General features: G+C 38.5%; 1 protein-coding gene across 1 annotated transcript in view; it reads right to left on the bottom strand.

The window, feature by feature from the left end:
• Positions 1–9,881, bottom strand: part of LOC122092882 — a 61,356-nt gene that overhangs the window by 49,622 nt on the left and 1,853 nt on the right. The window contains exon 3 of the mRNA XM_042663188.1: positions 8,798–9,046. Within this exon, the coding sequence (XP_042519122.1) occupies positions 8,798–9,046 (249 nt within the window). The remainder of the gene's footprint in view (positions 1–8,797; positions 9,047–9,881) is intronic.

The raw sequence follows: 9,881 nt of genomic DNA, 5'->3' as shown, positions 1-9,881 counted from the left end.
CATTCTGATTTTATGGGGTCTTGTACATAAAACACTGATTTGCTTGTGTAGCAAAGACAAATGGTTCATCCATTTCATTTACCCCAGTATGCTTCAAGTGATTGAAGTTTACAAGTGTAAACCCAAAGTCATCTTTGACCACCCCCTTGTTAGTCAACCCAGTTACATCGAAATAACACTATTTTTAGATTCAAAGAATATTCTAACTCAATGACTTCCTTAAATATGCCATAATAAGCTACATTTCCATCGACGGGCCTAGGATCTCTATGGCCATTAATGCTTGGTGTTATTGCCGTCACTAAGACCCCACTGTTTTGAGTTTGCAAATCAGCGTCAAGAGTTAAATCGGGTGCCATTGATAATATATCCCTTGTATCTTCTTGCCTCCCAGTTAGGCCCTTTCGATAACCATTTAATGTTGTCAGGCACCTTGACCCCGCTTTGTCGTAGCTTGTCGACCTATTCAATACAAAATACACATGTTATTACGATAGGGGTGTTGAACTCATTTTGTAAACCGGTTTTAAACTTACATGACATGCAAACCAAGTTGGGAATTATTGTGCATGCTCCTTTAGTCTACTTTGGTCTCTGCATTTACGACCTTGTGCCTATTTAATTTCTTCAAGATGATGTCTAAGAAATAAGAAAGCGTGCTTTAGGTTATCAATATGTGTTGAATCATATAAAAAGTTCACATATCAAAATTTGTCAATTTGATACTTATTTTCGATATCCCTCAAGGGCATCGTAATTGAAATGTACATATCGGTGGGCTTGATTTCTATATTTCATCTCAAGCCTAATTAGCTCAGACTTTCCTATGGGCCTACTCATCTCTCCGAACCAATATTCCTATTCGGTCGATTGACCCATGTTTCCACACCTTTGAAATATCTTGAACAGAATATTAGGCATTCATCTACAATATATCCTCCTGCAATTGAGCCTTCTGGCCAACTTGGATTACTCTTATAATCCTTCAATGTCTTCGTGAACCTGATTGGGATCAACACAGATTTCTAAATTTAATAATTTTTCGTATAATTAACAAAGTCAAAAGCCAAATCATTTGCTGTGTGTGAAAGAATAAGTATCCAACTCTTAAAAAAAGGACTGGTTTTGGTTAAAAGTTCCCAAAAATTGCACTGTTGGCATATTTTCCCAACTAATGTTCATGAGAAAGTCTCCAAAAGACAAACCATGATATGAAGTTCAGCTGTATAGGCTGCAAACAAGAAGCCCATCAGGCTGCCTTTCATTTAGAGGAAATTCAATAAAATGTAACAGTACCATGATAATATTGAGTTTTTTTTTTTTTTTTCTCTGAGTGATACATGATGCTGACAAATAGTAGTAGAAAAATGCAAACCACCATCACTACCAGGTTCTTGCAGAGTTTGTGCTTTCTGAGTCACGTTTACTTAATCCTTAAAAATTTCAACTCTTAGGTAGCGAGTGGGAGAAGAACAAATGTTCAGGAATGCATAGAGCACCGGAAATGCACTGCTTACGTTGAGGAGAGAGATTTCAAACAAATAATTTGCAAACCAAACTTATTGCGGGTGAAACGGGAAACGGGAAACGGGAAACGGGAAACGGGAAACACACCTTCACACACTTATTTAGTACTCAAAAACCTGCTCAAAATTCTCATTCAATCATTTGGTCCATCGTTTGAGTACATACTTAGTATTTAAAGAGAATCAAAACTCCTACTTAGACTCTTAGAAATGAAAACTATAAAAGGAAACAAGTTAAAAAAAGAGAAGAATACCCAGAACGACTCTACTCTTAACTACTATTCGTATTAAACCTTAGAAATAGAAGATATAATAAAATAGAGGGAGGAGTTTAGGTATGACGCCAGTTTTCTTGGATCGAGTGGGCTCAACCAATGGAAGGGCTAGAATGAGAGGGGCATAGGAGACTTTTCCTAAGAGGCAAGGAGAGAGATAGACACAAATCTGGGAATGCGGCATAGTCAACCTTTATTAAGTAAATTAATTCCAACCGTTGTTGGACCAAAACCCTAGATTGGATCAATTCTTCTTGACTTTCGGCTTCTAAATCTGGTCATGCTAGTCTAACCAATCGAGTGCAACTGCGTCAATGTTCCTTCTTTTAAAAGAACTCAACTACATTGAGTTTCGAAAAGGACCAAGAATGCCATTTGAGTCAACTAGCCTGAGGAAATGTACCAACTATCCGCTTGAGTTTGAGAGGTGCAAGATCCTTCGCTGGACTACTTTAATTAGCGTAGGTTGGAGGTTAATAGTATACTTTGTGACACACTATAGCTGTGCTACAACAAAACGATTTATTTGAAACCCCGTATCAATATATGCAACCATATCTTTATCTTTACCATAAAAAGTCTTCTTTGAGACTTTGCATTTGTGTTTTTGCAGCCATTGAACTATTTTGAAGGTCTTTTATTTTTTTCACCTTTCAAATTGGTTTAAAATTGAACAGCTAAAAAAGGAGTTTTGGTTTTCTAGCAAATTAAATTTCCCTGCAAGGTGAGGGATGATGATATGCCGGTTATTTCAAGGTATTCATTTTTTCGTGCCTACTAATACAGTCGTTATCTTCACCTTCTCGAAGAAGACTTCCAAAAGTATTCCTTCTATGGAAGGATCCTACTTTTATATAAGAGGTAAGGTTAAAGTTTTCCTTCACCTATAAAGAAAGAATACTTTATTATCATGGTGAAGTGACCATTTGATTGGACTCTTGGGTCATGATCACGATCCCTCACCTATTGATGATGTCACACCCCGCCTCCATTCACTTGAAGGTTGGTGACATGGACACGCACACGTGTCCACAATCCATTCAGGATCCACAATATAGTACTTTAAGTGCATAAAATGATGAAATGATTCTATGATCACAAGATAATAAAATAGTCAAATATACATAACGAGTGAGGTCTAATAATATTTATCATATTTACTAAAATGAAGTCCTCTGCAACGGATCATAAATATAGTAATGCCCCTAGGGCTACATCATATATATATACACAAAATAATCAATATAGAAGATGCTGCTCTCATCCTCAACGTGCTCCATAAGCACAGTCATCGCACACACAGCTGTCCTAATGCGTAGCTTGCTCCACATCCCAAAGGTCACCTCCGCAGAGAGCCGGCTCCTTAGCCATAGACTCCAGGTGGTTCCCTAAATCAATATCTAAAAAAAAGGGGGCAACGACGGGGTGAACTTCCACAAAGCCCAGTGAGGGGTACACACAAACAATCACAATATTCCACAAAAAATAGAGAAAAATATAAATGCTCAACCACAACAATATTAATGAAATTAGATGCACACAATGACATGATCCGATCATTAACAAACAATCCTAAACAACAAATTCTAGGTCCAGAGTGTAATCAAACTTGGGAATGCAATACTGGAATCTCCCATAACCTCGGTCATGCTGCACCCACAAGCATGACCATACACTCTCTCAGTTTATGGGTATGTAGTACCGGAATCTCCCACATCCTCGGTAACCGAAATCTCCCACAACCTCGGACAAGCTGCACCCTGGGTTATTTAACCTAGCCTAATGCAATCTAGTATGATTATTTCACCTCTCAATTACGAGGTAATCATACTTGGGAATGCAGTGCCGGAATCTTCCACAACCTCGGCCATGCTACACCCACAAGCATGACCACACATGGTCTCAATTTATGGGCATGCAATACCGGAATCTCCCACAACCTCAGTAACCGAAACTCCCACAACCTCGGCCAAGGTGTGCCTGGGTTAGTTTTCCTAACCCAATGCAATCTATCATGATATGAGTCATAAATACAAGGTGATCATGCCTGGGAATGCAGTACCGGAATCTCCCACAACCTCGGTCATTGAAATCTCTGACAATCTTGGCCATGCTGCACCCACAAACATGACCACATATAATGGGCATGCAGTACCAGAATCTCCCACAACCTCGGTAACCGGAATCTCCCAGAACCTTGGCCAAGTTGCACCTCATTCACTCACACACATATGCACAGCCACAGTTCATATTATTATGCCACAATCAATATTCACCACAAGTAATAGGGTTATGATATGCAAAATAACATGATCATCCACATATGCAATTCATATTATCATGCCACAATCCAAATTCACTACAAGATACAAGATTATAATATGCAAAATGACATGATCATCTACATATGTAACATGATGTAAACATTCCATAAAATAAAATCACACAAATATCCTCACCTCGAATCTCAAGTGTCGGTGGATAGCCGATGACCTTGTGCCTCGTTGACCCATCACTTCTTGGTTCTACTCCTAGGATACATAAGGTTTTTAAGAAATCAATCATCCATAGGGAAATGAGACCCTAGACACATATTCTAACTTCATTTCCTATCTTCCTTTTCTTAGAAATTGTTCTCAAGTTGGGGGTTTTATGACTTTAGAGCTAATTTATATGTGGGGATGTTTATCCATCTCCATTAACTTGGATTAAGTATATTCAATGGGTTGGTTAAGATAGGTTTACACAATGCACCCAAATTCCCCAAAGTTCAAGTCGCAACTAAGCTAAATTTGGGAACTTCGGTTGAGGGAGTAGGTGGTGACCACTAACGGCTTATGTGGTCACTCCAATCCACTATACCCATTTTTAATTTCGTTTTTTCCAACCCAATTTTGGGTTTGAATGGTGGGGTACAGAGGGTTTGTGCAAAACCCACCATTTCTAGGGTTTAGTTACCCAAATTGGGGATTTCACTAGGGAGGGTTCATGGACTCAAATTGATCCATCAATCTTGCTAAGATAAGTCTTCTACACTAAACCCCTCTCCCAATTTGTAGTCTCGACAAGTGGGAATGTGGGTTTTAGGAAATTTGGGCAATTTCTCCATTTCTAGGTTTTATGTTGCCGAAATTGGGGTTTGAGATGGGGATTTCACTAGTGAGGGTTCATGGGTTCAAATTGAACCATAGATCTTGTTAAGACAAGTCCCCAACATCAAATCCCTCTCCCAAATAGTAGTTTTAGTGAGTTGAGAGGTGAGAATCGGTTGGGGCAATTTCCATTAGCTCAATGGAGAGTGGAAAAAAAAAAGGAAGGGAGGGAGAGGCGTGTGTAGAGAGAAGTAGAGAAAATGGCTTTCCTTAATGGGTAGGTGTTCCCCTTGTTCCCTTCTTCTTCCTCCTCCCTTGCTCTTCTCCTTCTTCTTCCCCTTTCTTCCTTCTTTTACCTTTAATTTGGTAGAAATGAGAAGAATGGGCAAAGATTTCTATTTATAGTCACTTAAGTTCCCTAAGCCTTGTTTGGGGAAATAATGGGTTTTCATTCATTACTGGGTTAATCCATCATTTGGAACTAACAGCCCACCTTGGGGTGACTGGATACAATAATCTATTCCCCAATAAGTTGTCCCAACTATTGGGAGTGGTTTGAGGTGCACGGGTGCGAAGGCCCAGGCCCCACGACCAAATAACCCTGTTTTAGCCTATGCACTCGTTGGAGGTGTTCAACCAGTGAAGACTGAATTGGTCCCCCCCTGTACGGAGTTAGATCCTTAAGTAAAATGGGGCCTTCCCAGGGTGTTTTCAGTGTGTGGGCCCCACCTTTTGATACATTTTACTATTAAAACTCGGCAAATCCACAGGTTACTATTGGTTGTCACCTGGTTGCATTACCTATGACTAAAAGTTGAAATTAGCCCGGATTTTGGGCACGGTTATAACAAACAAGGTTGAAACTACCCTTCTCTTTGGCCATTTGACATTAGTGATTTGTGGTCCTTTTATTTTCCATTTTGATTTGACAAAGATTCTGAATTTTTTCACTCCAATTACAGTTATTCCTGTATTATTTAAGTAGTTGGTTTATTTTTGACCAAATATTTCTCCTCATTATTTATTTTGTAAATTATTATAAAACACAAAGAAGAATTGAATATTTTCAAATAATTTAATTTGATTGAAATTCTGAATTATATTAGTTTCCAAATTATATGCATATCATTCAAGAAATCCTCAACCTCATACAAGGTAAAAAAGCCAACAAGCTAAATATTTCAGTAAGCTGAAGCGATCAAGTAAAATTAGCGCAATTCAAGAATGTCTCTTACTTAGAATAGAGGGATGAGTGGGCTTCTCACACAACTATAATCTAATAAGAAAATTGAAGAGTTAAAAAAATAAAATAAAATAAAATAAAAAATGAAAGAGATAGTTAGAATTGCTATTTCTCTTTGGCCATGCCATCCACAATGTGGTTATTGTAGTCATTGAAGCAACTATACATAAGGCCAGTCTTTCATTGATCTATTAAAATAGAAAAAAATTGTATCAATCTAATGCAGTCTCCATACGTGAAACTGATTATCATACTCTTCAAAGAATGATAGAGAGTGAGGATTTGCCCAGCCAACATGATATAAGCTCTTCTAAACCTATTTCCAAGCTTCTCAAGGCTTGGAACATGTGAAGTTCTTCAAAACATAAAAAAGGAAAATACTCCGATTTCAATTCAATATTCATGTCAACTATCTTACATTGTTCTCCCATTACATATTTAAAGAAAAAAAAAAAAAAACATAATAAAAATCATAAACAATTTCAACCGTCCACCTAATTAAATTCTTACGGCTAGGATTAAAAGCAAACAATAAAACACTAAATTTATTTTTCTATGGGCCCTATATTAAATCAACTACTTATGGGCTTGGGCTCACCCATCAACCAAACAAAAATTTGAAATATATTAAGAGTCTTCAATTCATGCTCAATTACATTAAAGAATCTTTGGCTGATATCAATCCAGTCCAAGCGATCGTGATTGATCTGATCCAATTTTCAAAACTATGCTTGGTATTCATTTTGTCTCCTTTCTTAAATTAAGCTCTCTGGGTGTTGGGTCCTCGAGTGCCCTCTTGCTCCAGCAAGAGGGCACTCAAGAGGATTTTTTTTTTTTGTTAATTCGCTAGAATATCATTTGTATTAAAAAAAATGAAAAAGAGATATATAGGAAAAAAAATGGAAAAAACCAAAAAATTACACAGACTGAAAAGTGCCCCAAAGACTAGAGAGAACTAGGCTAATTTCCCCACCTTCAGCATTGCCATCAACAGGGAAAAGAATCTACAAACCCCCATAAGCTAGAAAAAATAGTGAGAGCAACTAGACCAAACGGTAACGGGAATGTTTTAAAGCATCCATTTCCAAATCCATTTTAACCAAAGCTGGCTAAGAAATGATTGCAAAAGAGATACCACAATGTGGTTATTGTAGTCATTGAAGAGTTAAAAAAAATAAATAAATAAAATAAAAAACGAAAGAGATAGTTAGAATTACTATTTCTCTTTGGCCCTGCCATCCACAATGTGGTTATTGTATTTTTTTTTTGGCTAAAAAGTCATGTATATTAAATGAAAAAGAAGAAAAAAGAAAAATAGTACATCAGATGAGGAAGGGAGAAATACCCAACACTCACACTAAGAAGAGAGGGAGAAGCAGAAACTCCACCTTCGGCATTGCCATCAGCAGAATTACGCAACTACCCAACTCCACCAAAAAACAAAAAATCTGGAAAAAAGAGAAATTCCTAGGTGAATCTGAACCTAGGCCGACCCGATGCATCCATGTCTAATTCCATTTGAACCAGAGTTGGCCAAATTGAAATCGGCTCTGACACTTCAAAACGAGCAGCTGACTTTGACAAAAAATCCGCCACTGAATTTGCTTCCCTATAGCAATGCGTTATTTTCCATTCCACATCCTCCAAATAAGAAATACAATTTATCCATCTTTGCCGAGCTATCCATGGACTTTGCCTCTTCTGAAAAATAGTCACAACTGCAACTGAATCACATTCTATCCAGAGCCGTTTCACATTATGCTGCTTAGCTAATTCAATCCCTATCATAAGCGCTAAAAATTCAGCCTCAAAATTTGTGCGAGTTCCTAGAAATTTTCTGAAATTTGCCACTACCTCTGCCTTTTCATTGCGAAGAATTCCCCCTGCTCCAGACTTCCCTGGATTACCAATAGAGCAACCATCCGAATTGATTTTTATCCAACCTGGATTAGGAGGGCACCAGAAAATATTGAAGATTTCCCGAGGCCTTCTCCGCACCCCTGAAATACCCAATCTTCTTGCAGTGACAAGATCCGAAATTGAGATGGCTGCCCCTGAATGAACCAGCTCTTGGCAGCTAATTTCTCTCTTCACTTGTCCAAAACAATGCTCTTTTGATTTTGAGATTCCTTCGAATTTTCTTCCATTCCTCTCCAACCAAGTAAAGTAAGGGATTAAAACAAAACCCTTCAGCCACACCCCTTTAAAGATGGTCTTCTTGGCCTGATCTTTCCACCAAGCTATCAAACTTTCAACTCCTTCAAATCCAGGCCACCTAAACCCAAAACAACAACAAAATTTCTGCCACATGTAAACTGCAAAAGAGCATTCATACATGGTATGATTTATTGACTCTTCCGCTATGCCACAGAGAGTGCACTGAGATGGCAATGGAACCCCTCTCTTTTTCACATTATCATCAGTAGGTAGCTTATTTTTCAACATTCTCCATCCAAACACCGATTGGCGAGGCTGAAGATGAGAATTCCAAATCAATGAATACCACCCCACCTTTGGCGATTCCCGTCTTACTTTTTCCCAAGCCGATTTTATTGTAAAAACTCCAGATGAATTTAATTCCCAATGACAAATATCATCCAGATCTGAAATTATGATATCCTTGGCCTGATCAAAGATATTTTGAAAAAATTCAGAGCTCACCTGGGGAAAATTCCACTCATCTTGGCAAATGAAATCAGAAACCTTTGCCTGCATCGAGTCAAAGATATCTAACTGCAAACCATACATCTCCTCAATAGACTTCTTTCCCAGCCAGCTATCTTTCCAAAAATTTATCCTCTGACCATTCCCAACAGTCCATTGCTCATGAGACTGTACCCACCGCCACACCTTTTTAAGACCAGGCCATATCGAAGAGGAAAGGTAGGTAGTTTTCAGCGAACCATCAATCTTCAGAAAACGGGCACGAAAGAAAACACTCATTAGAGAATTTCCATGTTTGATTTGCCATGCTAATTTGCACAAGCATGCAAAATTAACATCTCGCAACCTCCTAATGCCAAGACCGCCTTCCCTGGTAGGTTTACATACCTCATCCCACTTCACCACTATCTTCTTCCCTGTCTCCATGTCACCAGACCATATGAAGTTTCGCATCCACTTTTCTACTAATTTTATTGAGCTTCCTGGCCACCAATAAATCCCGAAATTATGAATTGGTATGCTTGAAATCACTGATTTAACCAGCTCCACCCTACCAGCCATGGAGAGAATCCGACCCTTCCATCCCGATAACCTCTTCTTGATTTTATCCATCAGCGGTAACATGTGGTCCCGTTGAACTCTCCCCTTGAAGAGCTCCACACCTAAATATTTAGTAGGCTGCCTTGCAGATTGGATTCCCATAAAAGTACTTATAAAATGTTTCCTGTGAGGGGCAACCTTTCCAAAGAACAAACTACTTTTTTCTAGATTAAATATCTGGCCAGAGAATGCCTGATATTTATCAAGAAAAGCCTTAAGATTTTTGACAAACTGAGCAGATGCATTAATGAAAATGAAAATGTCATCAGCAAACAATAAATGGGAGGGAGTTAACACACCTCGAGGCCCAGGAAGAGACTTTATCAAACCATTCTGAACCATGCTTCTAAGACCTCTACAGAGAACCTCTTCTGCCAGAATAAATAAAAAGGGAGACAAAGGATCTCCTTGTCGGAGACCTCTACCAACCCCAAAGAACCCCACCGGGCCACCGTTCACCAAAATTGATACTCTGGAGGAT

This window comes from Macadamia integrifolia, chromosome 11 (assembly GCF_013358625.1).
Source record: "Macadamia integrifolia cultivar HAES 741 chromosome 11, SCU_Mint_v3, whole genome shotgun sequence".
Taxonomy (NCBI): domain Eukaryota; kingdom Viridiplantae; phylum Streptophyta; class Magnoliopsida; order Proteales; family Proteaceae; genus Macadamia; species Macadamia integrifolia.
This window is presented reverse-complemented; position numbering and strand designations above follow the sequence as displayed.